General features: G+C 36.6%; 1 protein-coding gene across 1 annotated transcript; it reads right to left on the bottom strand.

Moving 5' to 3' along the window:
* Positions 1–703: 703 nt before the first annotated feature.
* LOC143460651 (solute carrier family 35 member E1 homolog) lies at positions 704–20,728 on the bottom strand. Its single transcript, XM_076958245.1, has 10 exons — positions 20,133–20,728; positions 15,735–15,834; positions 15,210–15,342; positions 13,890–14,022; positions 11,708–11,778; positions 11,403–11,540; positions 10,274–10,423; positions 9,402–9,494; positions 9,019–9,165; positions 704–1,906 (listed from the first exon to the last, which is right to left on the bottom strand). The coding sequence occupies exons 2-10, from the start codon at positions 15,830–15,832 to the stop codon at positions 1,619–1,621; spliced, it is 1,251 nt and encodes a 416-aa protein (XP_076814360.1). The 5' UTR covers positions 15,833–15,834; positions 20,133–20,728; the 3' UTR covers positions 704–1,618.
* Positions 20,729–21,343: the final 615 nt, after the last annotated feature.

The following is a 21,343-nucleotide window of genomic DNA, read 5'->3' as shown; positions in this document are numbered from 1 at the left end:
ACGCTTTATGCAGCCTCGTGGTGAGCTTCAGGTAACGTCCAGTTCAAACAATTAAACCTATCGTCCAATCTCTGGCTAGCCATGTGGGAGTTCGTTGAAAGATTAATGAGCCGGCAAAAAGCTTAAATCAGGTAAAAAGATCAAGTACCAACAACAAAGTGCAACTTTTTTCCACAAGAATTGTTTGTTTGGACAAATTAGGTTTGACACTTTGAAAAATGACGCCTTCTGCTTGCACATTTAATCAAAAAACTAAATGTTACAAAAATTAGTTTTTTGTTACAAGCGCTTGTGAATATCTTTTAGGTAACGTTTCGATTACTTGGATTGTACAAATGTTACAAGAAAAATATAGGTATAATTTGTTTTTGCTGAAAAACGGACCCTTAGGGTGGCTGGGAATTTCCGGGCGCGTTTGGAAAACCTTCGGGATAGATAGGAAGGCCAAACGATTGCTTCTTCGTGGCCCTCTCAGTTACAAAAATATAATCTATAAAGCGGGAAACGTCATGCCGACGCGGATCAATGAACATTTTCAACATAATGTTCTTCTACACTCACTCCTTATTGCTTGTAATTTTCTAACAGCACATGGGCCTGATGCTGGTTTAGCAGGATAGTGTAGCGAGGACGGGACCGTTCGCTGAAAATTATTTGCTCAGTTTCTACAGCTCTTATTCTACCCAAAATTAACCAGATCATGTTTGTCTTACTAAATTGTATAATTCTGCATACCAAAGGTTTGCATATAAATACACAATTACTGAAATAACGTAACAGGCACGTGGAAATCATTGGAATAAATGAGTAGTAAACAAAAAACAGAAGATTTAAACACTTTTCAGATAAGCACATTTCCGAATAAAAAATTCCAGTGAACAGACAAATGTTACAAATAACGTGAATAAAGAACAGACACAGCGTTTACCAACAACGTTTAGCGTAATAAGTAAGTACCCTATCTGCAAAATGAATATTAAATCAGTAGAACACAAGTTCAAAATCAAAAAGGAAAACGTTTTAAACATAGAGGAGTGCTTACACAATTACACATGTTTACGAACGGGTTTCGACGTTTTGTTGCTAAAAATATCACTTTATTTTATATTAGGATATTGTAGCTGAAATTGGGTATTACAATCCTGACGCAGCAAGTGTGAAACGGAAAAAACCTCAAAGTGTGTGCTTCGTTTGTGAAACTAAACAAGATTTTGTAAAAGAACGAACGGCGTCAAAATACGAAATGTCAAACGAAGGAAGGGGTAAAAATTCTTAAAAGGAATCCGGGTATAACCGAGTTTTGGCTAATGCACGATTAGCAGAAAAGTCTGCAGACAACTTGAGGCACCCAAATCGTGTGCGGATATGCACATACGTTAGCTATATAGGTAACATTGCACTGCTGTAAATAATGCATTCTAACTAATGTGTAAACAAAAAATCCAAAACTGGGAGAACCATCGAAGTGCAAGCGGAATAGAAATTTAATAAAATGTAACATTTAACACAATGTGTTGTAACATCAGCCGGTCTACAAAAAACAGCTAAGGATAACATTCTAAATTACCTACATTATATTAAATTATATGAATTACAATAACAATAATGAGGGTAAGAGTCACACGTTGTGATACTTGACAGGGTCAAAGGACCTCACAGCCGGTGAATCTCGGCTAAATAACAGTCCGCTTCCACGCAATGGTAACGCTTTGTCGGTGGTAGTTTGCGTATGGTGCGATCTATGGTATGCATGGGTTCCACTTTCTTGATCGTGCTGTTGTGGAACAACATCGTCCAAGTTTACAGCAACTGAGCCGTTTCCTAAGAAATTCTGACTACGATGGTCGAGTCCGTTTTGGAACGTTGGTAATACTGCCAGGCGAGCGTGCGCCTGGTCGTATTTCGCCTAGAAATGCATATAAAATATGATATGATTAAATCAATCTAACTAACAGTAATATGTTTTTCAATAGACAACAAACTGCATGTCACTAATACAACATACAGCAGAAAGTAGATGTTCACTTTAATTTTTTTATATCATTCCAAAAGCACCAACAACTAACGAGGTTATAATTGTCAAGTATGGAACGAGTTAAGCACATTTTTAAGGGGGCAATGGAGACACTCGGACGCCCACTTCAAGCAAATAGAAATTGGATAAAGTGGCCAATTTGTCGGTCAGTCGATCATGACAAAACTAGGCCTTATTTTTAAACGGTTAATTTTTTAGTACCGCTGTTTCTTTGGCATTGGTATAACTAGTTCGTTTGATTTGTTTGTGCAATATATCACATGCGATTGTCTACCTTCCAGTTTTGTGCAGATTTCAAACCTGATTCGGATGAATTGTACTTTTATGGACACAAATTGATTTTAGCTGATATTCGTGTAACACAGGTACTGGATGTAGTGATCATTGAAAAAAATAACTAGGTATCTTTACACGACGTTCCCTAGATGCGGTTGCGACGATGAAATGTGTCGCCTACAAGTCTAAGGTGACAGAGTTTGCGCAAAACCGATTACGTCGTGAAGAATCGTTAAGTTAATCTTTCCACAAAATATAGTGGACGCTATTGAGGTGATAAGAGTTGAGTGGATGCTCGTATTATGAATTATGAGGCTGAGATCGCACAGTAGCGCAGGCACAAAGCGTGAGAAAGTCCGAAATCGTCTTATATCAATAACGACACAAACGAAAATCTTATTCTGGACGCTTTTTATCGCAAGTTACGAACTGTCATTGATCTCGAGTGGGATCGCTGACTTACAGGGAACAACCGAGGTTTGTTTATGACGTCGTTTGAAAAGGGGTGTTTTCCCATTTTACCCGTTATTTATTTCACGAATAATTACCAAACAACAATTTCCTTACATGCTAAAACGACAGGCGAATTCTTCAAAGATTAAATGAAAAGTGGCGGACCCACCAACAAAATCATGTGATCCATAAATGACTATTAGCCCGTCGCCCCAACGACTAGTGCAGGGGGCACACTTGTCACAGGAATACAGACCACACACACATGAACAATTAATAATACTTTATTCAACGATCACCGACTACTATTTTTGCGGCGTGATCGTCGTGGACGAATGAAATCTTATTCACCGCGAGTGAGGTCTCGTATGCCGGGTAGACACATGATTGGATTAGCCAGACTTGACGAGATTGTCCCCTGTGTGGAGCGGATCACTATTCTTACCGAGGCCCAGTACAAATTCGGTTAAGGTGGAACAACGATATAGACACGAAACGATGCGTAGCCGACCGTCGTGTAAGAATTTGATAGATCAATTTTTAGCCAAACTGGGATTCAACTGTGCATCTGTTCAACATTATTGATGATACTAAATATTCGTCAAACGTAACACAATCTATAGCGAGGCACTAGCAGCCTTTAGAATAAATAAAACTTAACAAAAGCAAACAAAAATGTACAAAATTCGATACATTAGTCATTAACGAACATTTGCAAGTATCATCCGATGCTTTCCAACTTAATCCAATGCAAATAGGAAGAAAAATGTTTGCCGGGCGAGTTTTCACAGCAAGGGATCCGATAGTATCAAAAAGCGATTAAAAAAGAAGCCTCGAGTTTCATAAGCAAACTGAGTAATAATTACATTGGCAGACAACGCCACCAGTGACTAATTAACCTGATAGGAAAACGAGGTTCGATGGTTTATGGCAAAGACACAGAACTTATAACAGATTACGTAACCACAACAGGGCGACCCCACGCGCTACGTAATTAACACTTGTCATTCTAACGCGGAACACGTCATCGAAGTAAGTGACGTAGTAGGCATCGGATTGCGTCATGATCTGAGAATGAGAAGTGGGACAGAAAAACACTTTAAATGAATTTTAATTGAAAGGAAAAAATTTAGCTCAAGTTTGGAAAATTCAACCAAATGGCTGTTCGAAATATTTTGGCTTTGTTTGAGCCTACAGACCTACACCAATATATGCTTTGATCACCTGGTCTAAGCGATCGTTCATCAACGCATGAGCTGAATTAACACAACAAGCGCAAACCGTGCGGTAAGAAATCAATGATACGCAAGCATTAACACGTCGAAAATAGATGGGACAGTCGAGCTGGATACACAGAGACAATCACAACAAGTTTTCATAATCAAGCACTCACGCCCTACGGCAAGGATGATATGTTAGGTGGCCTGCGCACACCAGGTTAGTTTTCACAGAAGCCAAAGTGATTGGCGCTTGTTAAAAGGCGCGAGTAGAAATGCGTGGAAAGCCAGGTGTGTTCCCACATTGATTGGTTTTATATCGAACTCGCTTTGTATGTTTAACGACAAAGACGACGATTAAGAGGAATAATGGATAACTGCTGACGTCATCATCGAAACAAAAACATAATGAAAGACATTTGAAGAGCATATTAGGAAAGGAATTTTTAGTAACCTACACATGGGGGGCATTTCCATACCGAAAATCCGTACTTTTCCCATCTAAGTTCTTGGGAAGTTTTTCCTCCTACAAAATCTAAACGGAAAATTACCTTTTCGACAGCATCTTCGTCAATAATAACAAATTCTAACGAAACGTCGATTTTACAATGTTCAATAATTATGCGAAAAGGGAAAGTTTATTTGAAGTTACTAATAGAGCATCTGGAAAAATTTAAACGATGGTAAAAAGCGAAGGGTTGTTGACAAACGGAAATCCCATCACAGTAATTCCCAATCTCAACAAATGGTTTCGGCTTGGAAGAAAATGTAAAAATCCGCTACGTTAACACATGGGGTGATTATTTTCAAGCAAATAGGTCGAGTACGCAGGCAGCGTGATTGATGACAGGTAAGTAAGAAGCCGTGTCTATTAGAGTGTTTGCGCATTTTACAGCAAAATACAACAAAAACGGTAGCATTTACTATAAAACTTATGCGTTATGGAAATAATTACTGGTTGCCTATTGACGATGTTAAGTACAGTTTAAGTGTTTACGGTAGAATGATCGTCGTATGGTGATTAATTGTGGCAAGTACCCCACAACAGTCTCTTACTTTCCATACTCATCATGACAGTACTGGTGGCAAATCAAACCTATAGAATGTCGCGAAGAAAAAATAGCTTTATAGTTATTGAATATGACGCAATCTTAAAATCAGCTATACATGATGAAAATATTTCCCCTTTGCCGCAGTCGATAACATAGTTAAACCTTTATATCAGATTGCTGCGAAGGGCGTGTCTATTGAATTATTCTTGGTTCAAGGGAAGTACACGCAATTGTTACCTTTAATAGTCTGAACGCGATCATGGCACCATGAATAAATGCAGGCAATACAACAAAGTACGGATCCCGGACAAAAATGCAGTAGAATTTGCCCATGGAAAGCGCTTCTATAGTTAACTTTTTATAACCTGTTTTGCGATGTCAAATGATATAGAACTCTTTTCTCGAATTTATGAAAGTGGAAACGGACTTCACAGTTATCAATTCGGCGTAACAATGCGCACCTCTTTCTCATCTTTATGTCTGATGATTATTAGTTTATGCTGTGACGGAATGGGCGATTGGGCACTAAATTTACGGCTATGACGTTCAAAGTAGTTGTCTTTATTGAAAATGTTCCTAAATAAGTTCAAAGTTAACGAACTTCTTCACAAAAACTTAGTCAGTCGCGCTCAGCCAACTGGTGTCGATGTCGTGAAGCAGCCGCTACAAATCTACCGCAGGTAAACTGTAACGTACTGAAGAAAACTGTTAACTATAACCAAATCGTCGTCATCTCACGAAAAATCGCTTGCGCAAGGAGCGTGATAATTGAAACCATATCTATTTTATAGTAGGACAGCAAAGATCGTGTGCCAATGTGGATCTTGTAACATTATGCTGTCCGGAAAAGGTCACATCGGGCCACGGAGATTCAAACACACTCTACAGCCAATGAAAGGTTTTCTTGTTTGCTTAGGCAAGCTGTGTCAACTGAAAGTATCACCCGTGTCAAGGCGTTAAGCAGTGAATGTTGACACGTGCTGTACGCGCGTGAAAAAAGCTTAGACAAAAATTTAGTTTTACACTATTAAAAAAACGAAAATATATAAACTTGATAACAGTTTAGATCAAGTCTTGGATTGACGTAAAACTACAATCCGAAAACAGCGTAACTGACTCCTTACAGGCGTGAAAGTCTTAAAAAATAGTGAAAATTAATAGTTCAAATACAGCCACCCTTGTCGAGGATGTATGACGGGCAAGCTAGCAAAGACAGCACAATATGTTCCACATACAATAGAACTAAATTCCTTAAAAACAAGTCGTTTAAGATACGGTAGAAAATCAACTTGTTTCCGAAATCGCCCAAGGTACCCCTATGTCTACAATCAATCATTATCTAACGGCGGCTAACACGGATGAGCAATCAGCCCTACGCCATCGACTTCTTGGCACCCAACAACAAATCAACGTCATGTTACCTACATTTTATGAAGACGTTACATCGCGCAAACCATAAATTATCCAACGCAGCGACGACCACAGGCCGACAATAGCCGTGACTCCACGTCTAGCGCGTTAATTTTTGGCAATCTCTTTTTTGCTGAATCAATTACGGAAAAAATTAGGTATGTGCCGTTGAGTCTAGTTTAAGGAATAACCTGTCCTCATCTGTAGCGCATGTGTGTTCACTGAGCGAAAATCAGCAAGGGGTAACATACATGATCGCCACCCAATCCTTAAGCTGGCTGCATTAACAGCTGCAATACGGGGGAGGAATTGCATGCTTGAAATTGGTGGGTTAATGAACCAACTTTGAAAAGCAAAACCGTTTTCGGGTGATTCGCAACCAATAGAAACTCGCGGATGCGTAACCTGCGATAAGAAGTGCGAGCGATAGTGGGACACTTTGTTTACCAAACGGCATCTAAGACCTTGGGTTATCAAATCCATCTTGTGGTTAGAGTGTCAACTTTCGCAATATTTCGTCTACGCGACCAAACCTACATTAGAATAACAACTAGAATTGGCTGAAAAATACAAACGCAAGTATATAAAGACCCATGTGCTCTACCAGGACTCCGGATACATCCGTCGAAACGAGGTTACTTTTGGTTCATTCCATATGGTTTTCAACAGAACACCCTGATAAAATTTGAAAAAAGGGGGCTCAAAAATTCAAATGTCGGTGTCCATATTTTTTAACATGCTTGAAAGATGATGGGGTAGTAAAGCACGCAATTTAGGCAAAACCGAAGATACGTCATATACAATTCTCGCCCGCTGAGCGGGTGAGACAGGTAACCGGCGCCATTTTGGCTTTATGGAAACCTGACAGAGAAGAAGACAAACGACGTTGTACGAGAAAAAGAAATGGCGCGTGTGGGCTGCAAGTGAAAGGCAATAAATTGTTTACGGAAAAAACGAAAATTAATAAAAGTTGGATTGTAACGGGATGAATAAGATACCCAACAAATGGGCAAAACCACAAGCAAACAATTGGCAGCAAGCTTATCGTAAGAACAAGACCAGGCTGCAACTTGTTGCTTCGTAAAAAGCTTCTCTTTAATTACGGAAACACACACGTGGAAAACAACATTTAAAGATCAATTATAAGGCTACGGAAAGTTCAAACGAATTACATTGAGAAGGCGGCCAAAGATTATAAATGCAGGGGGAATTAAAGCCGGACTTCAACTTTAATGGCGGTGGTAAAACGTTTACACAGAATAGAACACAGTAAATGTATTCTAGAGATAATTGCTGTGATGGAGTTGACAATTATATTAGAATATCAGATTGTCACTGAACCCACTGTGCTGTAATCTAGAGACTGAAAAAATTTACACCCAAATTGTATTGCGGTTTGAAGATCTGTTGGTGGGGTCACTTTACATGCTTAAAACGCTTCTTGAGCACCTAACAAGTTTCAATTTATAATTAGTTTCGTCACTCTCTATCTTGGCGATCTAAATGTTTCCATTCTAGACAAGTATGACGAAACGTCGCCTATAGATGTAAGGGTAACGTGAGAGAGTGTCCAGTTGAGACCGAGCACACTTAAAATACCTGACTGTTAAACTCAGAAAGCAAGTTCTTGTGCGAAAAGTAAGGAAGGAAACGAATGAGATCCTAACGAGCAAAACCAGTCAGGGCGAAAGTTACTTTGAAAGCCAAGCATGCGTGGAAATGCGATAATAGGAAAGCAAATGCATCCAGAAGATGCGTTCGGATCATGATGAAAGGAGGTCCGAGAGCCAGCCGTCGCCGAAAGCAAGAATTTGCAAGCTTTTTCATCCATCTTTGCCATTGGAAATAGGAACTATAGCAGACAACTACCTTGAGGTTAACATTTACCACCATTTCTTCCCGCGCTTGGTAGTATGGCATGTTTGCTTATAACTTATCTGTGTATTTTCGAGACAAAGTATCGAATAACCCGAAGACAAGATATCTTTAGGACAAAAACAGTACCACATCACACATCTGCTGTCATAACATGATCTTGCAATATATTAATGAAGAGTTTTAGGCACATCTGAAAAAATTCGATGTCGCAGTCCTGATCACAGCAATAAAGCACAATCGATTTAAAACAAACCTGAAGAAAGCGAGTTTAAAATACATACATTATAATGGGATTAGATAACTGAATGATCAAAGTAACCATTTTTAATTACAAAAGCGATATTGCTGACAAGTTTTTCGTATTTTTTCTAAAAATTTTGCCTGGAGAAAATTCTCCACTAATTATTATCGCCGAAGTTAACTGTAATCATTGTGCTATAAACATCAGAATATAAGAAGGCCGTCGCTGCAACACTGCGCTTCAGGCGGTTAAAACTGTGGAATTAGCGGTATTTGCGCAAAACCAGAAGCAGGTATTGGCTATAGTTCAACGAAAAGCCGTATTTGTCTTTTTCCTACGTAATGGTTAGGTTATTTCGGTTTAAGAGTCAGAGTCGAGAAAAAGAATCCTTATTTTTTATTGACTATATCTAGGTAACATAAAACATAAAAGTTGGTTAAGTTAGGTAATTCTTACCTTGTTATAACACAAGACCCCACCTATTGCAACGAACATGCCGAACACGTTGGTTGGAGTGACTGGATTCCGAAGGGCGATGAGTGATACGGAGATAACCGCTATTCGTTTGGTTGCGTTGCAAACAGAGTAAGACAGGGGAGATATCTACAAAGAGACAGAGTAGTAGTGGTGTTTCAGCAGTAAACCTGTCGGTAAGATTTAAACAGGAACCAGCCAACATAGACAGCAAGAAATTTTTCAAATTGTTCCTGTCTGCTGCACCTCGAAATTAAAAAGTTGAAAGAAAGCATATGAATAAGGATAACATACAGTGCAAGAAACCGAGGCCAAAAGAAATACCAGATTGCACAAGAAAAATTTATTGTGTAAGTGATATTTACCAGTGATATAACAGTGAAGGCAACCATACTCTGGGCGAAGTTGCAAAACGCGTCGACGAAAATCAGTACTGCAAGCCCCATGGGATAAATTTCCTGTAAATTAGAGAAAAGCATTTGTTATTACATCGAATCAGCATTATCTGTGTTTTACAATTTTACTAAAACGAAAAGTTGATGAACTATAATAACTAACGTAGTCCAAAAATATAAATAATATGATCAAAAGAGTGTTAACATGTTTAAACTTATTATTTCATGTTTTTGCAGCAACTGTGCATACAACTTTTGCCTGACAAAAAGTATGCAGAAATCCTTATTATAAACATTTTAAATGTGGGGTAAATAAACATCGTACTCTATGGCACAAAAGTTTAGATTGCTTGGGTTTACACAATCCAGTATAGAAGTTAGAGCAGCACAGTACCCAACTGAATCATGCCGCATTGTGACATTCACAGAACCCTGCTAGAAAATGGCAAACATCTCTCTAGCGCCCACTGCCAAAAGTTAAAAAATAAGACGGTGGTGCAGATATAATTGAATTCCTATCAAATCTAAACAGGGTTACATGGCATATTTCTGGTAGTGTTGGTAAAACTTTATTTACAGTAATTTTAATGTACCGTATAAATCATGTTGATAAAAGCGAAAATGTAAAATTGCCATGTAACTGTGGACACAAGGCTACTTACTTAATAAAGTCGTTATTTTGATCCTATTATTTTATGCTTAACCAATAATAACAGCCGAAAAGGAGCATGTGCACACAACTGATAGATCAAAAAAGTATGATCTTTTTCGTTGTCACTTTTAGAGTAAAAATGACATGCAAAATGCATTAAAATAGTAATTGATAAAAGGCAACAAAAAACCTGTTTTTCGTTGACACTGATTTCTGTATTGTCATCATTCATCCATCTTGTAACATCAATCAAAACCCAAAAGGGAAGAGTGATGGCAAATGTTATATAACCCAGAACATGAAGCAAATGAAGGTGATGAATCTTTGTGTCTTTCATTACCTAAAAAAAGTAAGAGATATAAGTGTAATTATGGAATAATAATTACCGTATTTTCTTGAATAGAAACCGCGGCTACTATTTTTTATTTTCGAACGTTTTGTGCGGCTTCTATTCGAGGGCAGCTTCTATTTTTATTACCTGAAGTACCGCTAGTGTTGATTAGGTGACAATAAAATTCTGCGCTCTCTTTTGACAAAAAGGTTTTATTCTATTACTATCCCATCACTACTGTAATGTGACAACTGCTGTTTTTTGCATGTGCAAGCTCTCAATGACAGCCTTTATATTACCCCGAAGCGAATTCAGCATTGTCTTCTGCTGCTTCTATGCGAGGCCAGCTTCTATTCGAGGGCGGCTTTTATTGTTTATTTTTAATCAAATCGTGCGGTTTCTATTCAAGAAAATACGGTAAGCCAAAAAAATTTCCAACAGAAATAGAGCAAGCATGACAAGTGACACTGCAATCATGTTCATGTGCCTGGAAAATGCTAAATTAATTAAGCAACTAAAATTGTTAACCTGAGTACATGCTTAAGGCATTACCTATGTATATTTACCAATTTAAATGGTTTTAGCCAGGCAAAGTTCTGTACTGTTCATTTAATGGAAACAGGTAAATATACCTAAAAAATGGCCAGAAATTTTTATGCGTGATTTTTATTACGAAGTTCTGATTAGTTCAAATTTCCATGATGTGAAGTACTATTACTCCTTATAGCAAGTACGCCGCACTTCCAAAATTACTTATTATTGATATATAGCAATATATGGCTCCCACCAATAAAACTACGGGTTCAAACCAAGGACATCACACAATAATACAATCATTAGTTTGAAATTTGTATTTTATCATTAGCAAAGATTAAAAAAGCTAACACTATATGTTAATTGCAATCACCAGAGGAATATCAGGAGTTTTAACTTGCCATTTTGCACAACAAAATATTCAAAGCCAACTAAGTGCACTTATGAATATTACCTTCTTGGAATAGATATTCTGCAGTGAAAAATTGACAGTTGCAAAGAGAGCACTTAATAAACCCATGATGTTGAAAGACAGTTCTGTAACTGTTGCAATCGCAATTCCAATTACAATTGGAAAAAGAGAAAAATATACCTGCGCACAAAAAAACACATTGTTTAAAGTTAGATATATCAAATGCATGTACAAAAGTAAATAGAAGTACATACATACATATTCAAAGGTACTCGTATATAAACTGGAAGAAAACGTATACAAAACAGAAAAAGTGGATCTGTAACATATTTCATATTTAAAATCACCAGCCAAGACTGCTTTTCACCAAAAATCAGCCGAGTTAAAGTGACAGTGAAAATGGGCATCGATGCTTTCACTGTAAAATATAAAGAAACGAAATAACAATAAAAATCACAGTATAACAGAAAAAAGGAAACACAGAACATATTAAGGGCAAATGCAATTATACAATTACCTACAGCACAAGGCTAGTACAAATACAGTTTCTTTTAAAATCAATGAAATCTGCTAATAAAATAATCTGACCATAAACTTTCGAAGAAACTTCTAATAATAAATTTACACCAAAAATTTTGCAAACTTAATGATTGTGAAATGCTCGTGTGGCATGGTGGATTACAATAAACCACTTTCTTGAATTTTAACAAGAGTGTTGACCTTTGTTTCTATCATACACCTAGGATTAGGTTACCAAGTTATAATAACTCAAGTTAGGTTACAAGGAAACTGGGAATAATAGCTTCAATTGAACAATTCTTCTACGCAAAGCTAGCAAAATACCAGAACTTTCATTAGCTTCCTTAATGCAAGTACGTGGCTTGTCATAATTTAAAGTTACTGGTAAACGTTGCACCACCAATCTTAACTTAGTGACATACGAAGTCTGTTCAAAAAGTATACGACCTTTTCTCTTCCCGTCAAAAGTAGCGCCACCTGCACTAAGTTCTTTTGGGGCATTGTTATGACACTATTACTCCATACGTGTGAATCGTTTCAAGCCGATCTGCCACGTCATTCTCTCTGTGTTAAGCATTAAATGCAGGTATATAGTACGTGCTCAGTGATTTTTTTCCAAGCAAAATCACATTTCAATGACAGAACGCATCAAACAGAGGCATTGCATTAAGTTTTTCCAAAAGCTTGTTGATAGTCAAACGGAAACAATTCGAAAGATTCAGCAGGATTTTGCAGATGAGGCCTTCGGCCCAACTCAGATAAAAGAATGGTTTTATTTCTTTAAAGATGGCCGAATGTCAGTAGAGAGCGAGCCATGCTCAGGGAGGCCATGATACACAAGCCGAAACGAGGAGGTGATTGTGAAGGTTTGCCAATTGGTACTGGAAGATCGTCGTTTAACAGTACGAGAAATTGTTGCAGATGTGGGAATATGCACGGGCTCAGTTTATTCCATCTTAATCGAGGATTTGCACCTGCGGAGAGTCACTGAGAGTGTCAACGAAATTCGTTCCCAAGCTGCTTACGAAGCAACAGAAGGAAATCCACAAGGAAATTTCCCAGGATATGCTGAATTGTGCAAACCATGACCCAGAAATTATGAAGACTATCATCACTGGTGATGAAACATGGGTTTATGGTTACGACCCAGAAACCAAGTTTCAATCCTCACAATGTAAGTATGTGGAATCTCCAAGGACCAAAAAAGCATGACAAGTTCGCAGCAATGTGAAAGTGATGATGACCTGTTTTTTAATTCCTGCGGCATTGTGCATCACGAGTAGGCACCAGAAGGCCAGATAATCAACAAAGAGTACAATTTGGAAGTTTTACGTCTCCTTCATGAAGCTATGCAAAGAAAGTGGCTAGAGATGTGGGCAGAACATCAACACGACAATACACGCGCTCATTCCACCCATGTGATCCAATCTTTTCTGACCAAACACAGCATGCCACTCGTTTGCCAGGCTCCTTACTCTCCAGACTTGGAACCGTATGATTTCTGGCTTTTCCCAAGTTTAAAACCACTCTAAAAGGGACACAATTTCAGTCACGAGAAGACATTATAGAAAAATCGATGGAGGAGCTATGGAGAATCCTGGAGGAGCAATTCAACAAATGTTTCCAAAAGTGGAAGAAGCGCTGGGAAAAGTGTGTGGACCTCCAAGGGGATTATTTTGAAGGAGATTAAATGAAATTTGTGAAATTCATTGTGTTGTGTGCTTTATGCCAAAAGGTCGGATACTTTTTGAACAGACCTCGTATATATATAATTTTAGCAATAATTATACCACCACGAAAAATATGTTAATAATTTTTTAACTAGTTTATTTAGTTAGTATTGTTCTTTGACATTAATTAGATAAATGATAAAATTGTACAGTATAAACCTGAAGTCCACCAGCACTGTTCAGCTATATACATATAAAAAATATTCTGTCATAGCACAAGTTCGAATAGAAACATATTTCTATATGTTCAATAAAAATATTATTATTTTTCAAAATATACCTGTATGTGAGTATGAAAGGGGCACTTTATAGATGCTAAACTGCGATGATATTGATGCGAGAAATTTACCAACAGCAAGTGGAAAAATTACTTTTATGTAGTATTGCTTGGAAAATGGTACTCTGGGTGGGACCTAAAGAAAACAATGTACCACATTTCAGAAAACACAGAGTACAATCTATCATGAACATGACAAATTTAACATTCCATATACCAAGCACTACAACGGAATTGTGAAATTGTGTACATCTAATTAGAGTAGAATAATCACTCAAGAGATATAGTAGTACCTTATACCTATAATACCTACTATTATATTACAAAAAGCAAAATTTTCATCAAATTTAATTTTAATATAATTTTGAGAGTTTTTGGATTATATTTATGTTGATGGCAGTTCTTAATATTATATATATACAAAGTTAAATTTGTTTTTTCTTTCCAAACTTAGTGTTCCCTGTCTGTGTCTGTGTTATCATATCATATATCATATCATATATCATATATCTGTGATATCATGTACTGTCTTATTAGACAAAATTGTATAAATTGTCCCAAAAGCGAAGTTAAAGTTCGTATTGCATGGCTTAAATTATTGCAGTTCAAGGATGTACTACATAAATCCCATATAATGTATAACAGTGGCTTTCAACGGTTGTGCCACAACACACAAATAAAGTATTTGCAGGTGTGCAGTGATTATTCAGAAGAATTGAAGGCAATTTTTATAAAAAAAAACAATAACGGTATTTATATTTTAACTTCATTATTAAGATTGCTAATTGTCTCCACATATTGTTTTGGGCATCATTGACAGGTATCGTCATTACATTACATCATCAGCATTACTGGTAGGTGCTTGGGTTTAATGTTACTACCTACAGCCGTATTTGTTGCAAAATCGCAATAAGACTCAATACAAACAGTTATTTAAATAATGTTTTTAAGGCAGCAAGAACATTCATAATTCAATTCTATTGTAATTTTTGTAGAACAGAATAGTTCTCCTACCGCATGACATCAAAAGATGTCATAGCGGGACGCAGGATGGTGACAATGGCATGGCAACAAGCTTCCGCTTTAAAAGTTTATAAACAAAAATTCTCTTCTACTTTCTCAGATTTTGTTCATTAAACAGTATGTAGGTTATAGCCAAAAGATACAATTAAAAGTAGGGTACCGCAAACCATAGGTCCACAGCCATGCAAAAAAATTGGAACATACTGATTGAATGTTATGAATATGGTGTGTCATGGATTGAAAAACACTGACCTATGGTATATTGAAATTGCGATGAAAGTTGCAATTAGAGCTAATTACCTTCCATAACTTCAACATTGGTCCAAGAAATATAATGACGGCAGCTGCATGAGCCATTGAGAGAGTTACTGGATAAGGAAAATCATTCAAAACAATTTTTCCCACAACATTTCCACACGAGCTTAAAGAATACCTACAGATAAATCGCACTTTTTAAAGTCACACAGTAATTAAAATGAATAAAACGAGAAAGAAAATTACCATTTGTTTTTCTAAAACAAGCCAATTTGAAAAATGGCAAATTATTGGGTAAATTTTGAGCAGTGTATTTAATAGAAAGTACTTTGTACACAAATTAAATAGTATTGACCCAATGAAGTAACATTCATTTTCTTGAATGAATGGGAAATTACAAAAAATGCTGTAACCTGTAACTTTGTGCCTCAATTTCAAATGCACTGCAAAAAAATTTGGAGAATACACATTTTACTTACCTTTTATTATTACAATCTATTGTTAACCCTTTACTGTAGTGTACGTGAACCTGAACCTTACAATATTATTGCATTTAAGCATCTTACTTACCATGCAATGCACAGAACTGCCACTCTCCCAGCATGCTGCACTATCTTTTTCTTGCTGGATGTTGCATCAGGTTTCTTAATATGACCTTCTTGGATCATTCCTGTTACAAAGTACAAAAAGCATAACATACTAAAAAAATATACAAAAATTGCTTCGTTTTAGAATTGTATATAAAATTTCCAAACTCTCGAATAACTAAGAAACTCAAACCAAAGTTTTGTGTACCGTACTGCATCTTGACTACAAAATCATTCATTAATTTTTATACACAAAGTGGCTGAAAAGTCGGTATACGCGATCAGGAGATGATAATATTTAAATATAATGGCAATTAAAGTCATATGATGACAACAATTTGAAATGGAAAAAAAAACAACTTGACTATTTCAGAGACTGTCGTTCAACAGGTGAAAATACAGTAACCAGCTCATACCCAGCTCTTCATATGTAATAGGACTGTGGAAATATGAAAAAAGCTTCATGCTCACGAGAAAGATGAACTTTTCATGATCACGATCATTTCAGGTTTGAACATAAAAAATCTTAATTAAGCAAATAAATAACATTGAAATCTAGGGAAACAAAGTTTCCCGTTTCTCAATTATCACACTCTTGTAAGCTTATCTTATCAATTGATTCTTTCAATTGTTTTAGCCGTTTTATTGTGGATTGTTTTTGTGTTTGTGTTTTTTATATGTCAATTGGCGATCGCTTGTAGCTTGGACCTACATAGAGCATGGTGTGTGTTTGTTTTTCAAGGTTGTATATATACTTTTCTGCTATACAATCACTAATTAACAACTGCTAACAAGAAAGGGTTTTCAACTTGTAGTAGATAACTGTGGCTTTGTGCACTGTGTGCATGGTGTGTAATTGTATTAACCCAAATAAAATTATTCATTCTCATTATGTATATTTCAGTTATTGACTTGTTGTTAACATATATAAGTGGCGAAAGAGATTATTTCGGAACATACGCTTTACCGTAATGTACTCTCGAACAAATTGCAGGATTCTGAATATACCAAAAGAAGTAAACTACATAACGGGTTAAGTGCAAGTAACAAAAAACTGCTGGTAGTAAATAGCAATTAACCAAACATCAAGTTTGCACGTAAAAATATTTGTTATATATTAGGTTTAGTAAGTATCGCTCATTGTAATTTCTCTACCATGAGAGCAAAATTTACAAAAAATATAAACCATTACATCGCATTTGAAATGAATGTTCAAGCAAAAAAAAATTAACCTTGTATTTTTCAAGCAAAAAAGTAAATGATGACGTCTGTACGAGAGCGAAACTCAGGTTCATGAGATCACTTTTAAATGCCATGGTGAGGTTCGGGCCAAACGTTTTTGCTCTATTTTATCACACCGACGTCTTCATATATTGAGGGTTCACTCTTTACTCATGGATTATGTCATCACTTTGTGTTTTGCAAATTTAGCATTTTAAATCTTGTCGGCAAGAGTAGGCATAGCTGATGAATTAGCAGGGATATAATTTTTTATGAGAGGGTAAATTTATACTATTAAGCGACTGTATATTTTGCTCGCAAATTAAGGCTTAAATCAAGTGTGCAAAAAGTGTACATTTGAAATTTATGTCGGGTGTACAGCTGCCACTCTACTGCAGAGTAAGGCAGTTTTCGATGAGAAATCATTCGGGCAAGGATGCATATTTTGGCATGCAATGAAGCCTTAATTCTTTATTTATTATAACCTGGTGTTCAAACAACCAGCTTTTCTTTGTTTATTGATTAAATTGGCAAAAGACAAAAAGTTCAGCATGCATGTTGTGTGTATAGTTGGCACACTTTCCACTATGGGCTGCCACAAAACTACAGACCGAAGTCAAGAACTATACCTTTGATTCACTGGTCTGCATGAAAATGTTATTCTGTATGATATCAACGTTTTCTAGCAAATTTTGGTGCGCTGCTTTCAAAAATGCCTACCTTTCAAATTATGGCCAAAAAGCCGCATAATTTTTCGCCTTTGCTTTACTATTCACTTTGTTGTCAAAAGGATATCATTTATCAAGATAAAATTTGTCATCCCCTCGAAACTCAAAAACTAAATTCAAGTAACTTAGGCTTTATTAAAAACAGAACAGAACAGCCCTAAAACAAAATATAATCAGTTACGAACTATATAGTACTTATGTGTACAAACTAGCAGTATTGAGCAGTCGACCCGCCGACACCGCGCTTATACCTGAATGACGTCCTACACATGTAACCAGCACAATTAAGGCGGCGTGATTATGCGCGAGGCAAACGAGCAAAACAAAGGAATGTCACCACAAACTTTGATAAATTTTGTTATCACAACCACCACTTATCTGTTACAATTTTATCAATAGTTACCGTTCAATTAAGTCTATGGTTCACATTTTTACTACTTAAGCCATTGAAGCAACTTCTCTACTTCTGGAGGTGTGAACAAGTTATTTAGTTTAGCTTTGGTGTGATACTAACCTTATGTGTTTTAGTGTTAGATCCAAAGTGTTTTAAAGCTTAATTGTTTTTTTTTTATATTACACTATTGTATTCAAATGAAAATATGAATGATGCCAGGACTTACAGACTGTCACAGAAACCACGTAAATTTTTGAATGCGTACCAACAAATCTGGCCTATTTGTAGTCACCTTAATTTGGGTGAAATCTAAGGCATCACAGACTGATATTACAGCAGCAAGGAGCTTAAATCAGTAATGAGTCAGATATGAGTAGCTATCAGATATCAGATATGAGTAGCTGCACTTAGTAGCTAATCAACTTGCGCAGCAGTTTAAATCCTTGTTGACATGTGTACAGTTTTGCAATACAAAAAAAAACAAAAGAGTAAGTTGCTAGTATGAAGTTTATGAGTCAAACAAGCAAATTATATTAGATGCGCCTAATAAGATTACATAAGAGTGAGGTGCATTCTAAAACCTAATGCAGACAAATGATTATGATTTTGCATACCTGTGATTTTGTTTGCAGGTTAGGCTAATGAGATTTCATTACTTTAAGTATAAAAATGCCTAGAAAATGTACTTGCTCACCAAACTCTTTCTGTTATATTTGTGGAGAGTTCACAGTTGCAGGTGACAGATGTAGCATAACAATGAATATAAAGAAACTTTATCACACCTGTTTTGGCATTAAACTTGATGATCAGGATGAACACTTCGCCCCACATGTTGCATGCATATCGTGTGCATCAAAGCTACATATGTAGTGCCAGAAATAACTCAAGAGTAACTCTTTTAAATCTTTTAGCGTCCCTATGGTATGAAGGGAGCAAGAAAACCATCACAATGACTGTTATTTCTGTATGGTGAACACTAAGGAGTTTAACAGAAGAAAAAAATCCAAAATCAAGTACCCTAATTTAACGTAAGCAATGATGCCTGTACCGCATTGTGATAAAATTCATGTGCGAAATCCTCTAACAGAGATGCAAAGTTCCTCAGAATCTGAAAGAAGTGCCGGTGATGGAAAGCACTATCAAGAAGAATTAAACGTTGACTCTCCCAAGCTGTTTTCACAAACTCAGCTGAATGATCTCACAAGAGAGATAAACCTTTCGAATGAAGCTGCACAACTTTTAGCGTCAAGATTAAAGGAAAAAAACTTCTTGAACAGGGTACAAGTGTACCTGTGCAGGATGAGCGTCAAAATACACTTTTTACACTCTCACTTTGACTACTTCCCAGATAAATGTGGGACGTTCAGTGAGGAACAAGGTGGACATTTTCACCAGGAGATAATGATGATGGAGGAATGCTATCAAGGCCAGTGGAATGTCAATACGATTGCTGACTACTGCTGGTGTCTTAAAAGAGAGGACTCTACTAAACATGTGAGAAAATCAGGAAGACATGCATTTTCAATGTAATAAATGAGTTATTTTGAAATTATTCACCAAAAAAAAACGCTGTATCACGTGTAACATTTATCTCAATAACCTGATGCGATAGAATGAAAAAGACCACATATTCAGCGCCCCAAAATTAGCTGTATTTGCATGTTTTTAGTGAAAAAAAATTTTTGAAGTTAAAAAATGCAGGCCAGTGTTAGGCCTATATTACATAGTCTTGATAAGCCTAGATTTTAAAATATATAACCATCAAGTGTGGTGTATTGTGTGGCAACTTTAACCAAGCAGCCAAGTGTAATTGCAAAATTGGTGTACTGTTCTGCACCAAAAAACATCTCTGACGGTGTAAACGTACCATACTGCCATAACTCTGTAATCTGGGTGACAACAATTGAGGAATAGGTCTAGTCTATAGATACGAGCTACAGTCTACAAATACAACGCTACCGTTAAAATAACAGAATGGGCGATAAAGTTAATTTGTATTAGCCTATAACCTAGTAGGTTACGAAATGCTTCAACATACCTAAAATTATATGGTCCTCGTCGAATAGGATTTAAAACACTAGGCTACGTTGGGAAAGTTGAAGTCCTTACTCAGATTTAATGATGGGTAGTTCCGTTGACCCCTTTGTCTCTTCTTATCCAGGCCTACCGAGTTTCTATGATCTTACTTACAACAACAACAGTAGTACTGAGAGTACAACGAACATGCCCCATGTAAAGCGTGACGTCATGCAATATAGGCACAAATTGTATGCAGTATGGTATGGAATGGTACCACAGGCACAACCTTTATCTTCGGATTAAGGAAAGTGTTTTTGCATGACGCGACTTTGCGCAAAATCACAAAATAATCACTTTGCACAAAAAGTATAGAACGTTTTGTGCGGCTTCTATTTTTATTACATGAAGTACCAGTAGTGTTGATTAGGTGACAATAAAATTCTGCGCTCTCTTTTGACAAAAAGGTTTTATTGTATTACTATCCGATCACTACTGTAATGTGACAACTGCTGTTTTTCGCATGTGCAAGCTCTCTATGACAGCCTTTATATTACCCCGAAGCGAATTCAGCATTGTCTTCTGCTGATTCTATGCGAGGGCGGCTTCTATTGTTTATTTTTAATCAAATCGTGCGGTTTCTATTCGAGGGCGGCTTCTATTCAAGGGCGGTTTCTATTCAAGAAAATACGGTATAGCAATGTTCAGTGGTGGTCAGTAACGAAGTTGTCTAGTTAAGTAAACTTCTTCTACTTTGGCTAGGATTAGTTTTTTGGTTTTCTTCATGGGTACTAATACGTTTAGTTAAGTAGTTTTTCGTCCAAAGTGACGTACTTGTGTAGGTTACCAAATGTTAAAGTAGAAAATATTCAGTATTTTAGTTCGAAGATGATTTGCATTAATTTTTATTTGCAATCACATCTGCACAAAGCGTTTATACTAGGGTTGCCATACGTCAGGATTTTTCTGGACATGTCCGGGATTTTATTGTTCAAATCTGCGGCAGGAATAAATGTTAAAAAGTGCTTAAATGTCCGGGTTTTTGAATGAAGCATTTTATTAAATTTAGCTGGCAATATTTTCGCAATAAGAATTTGTTTAGTGCCAAAGATTAAACTTTGTTACTGTTTTATTGTTGAAAATGGCTAAGCGAAAATATAAACTTACTGACGAGATGCAGGGAAGCTCTGAAGAGATCCTTTTGACTTAAGAGGGTACCTTAACTTAATTTAC

The sequence above is a fragment of the Clavelina lepadiformis genome, chromosome 5, assembly GCF_947623445.1.
Source record: "Clavelina lepadiformis chromosome 5, kaClaLepa1.1, whole genome shotgun sequence".
NCBI lineage: Eukaryota > Metazoa > Chordata > Ascidiacea > Aplousobranchia > Clavelinidae > Clavelina > Clavelina lepadiformis.
The sequence above is the reverse complement of the archived record's forward strand: the minus strand, read 5'-3'. Positions and strand labels throughout refer to the sequence as shown.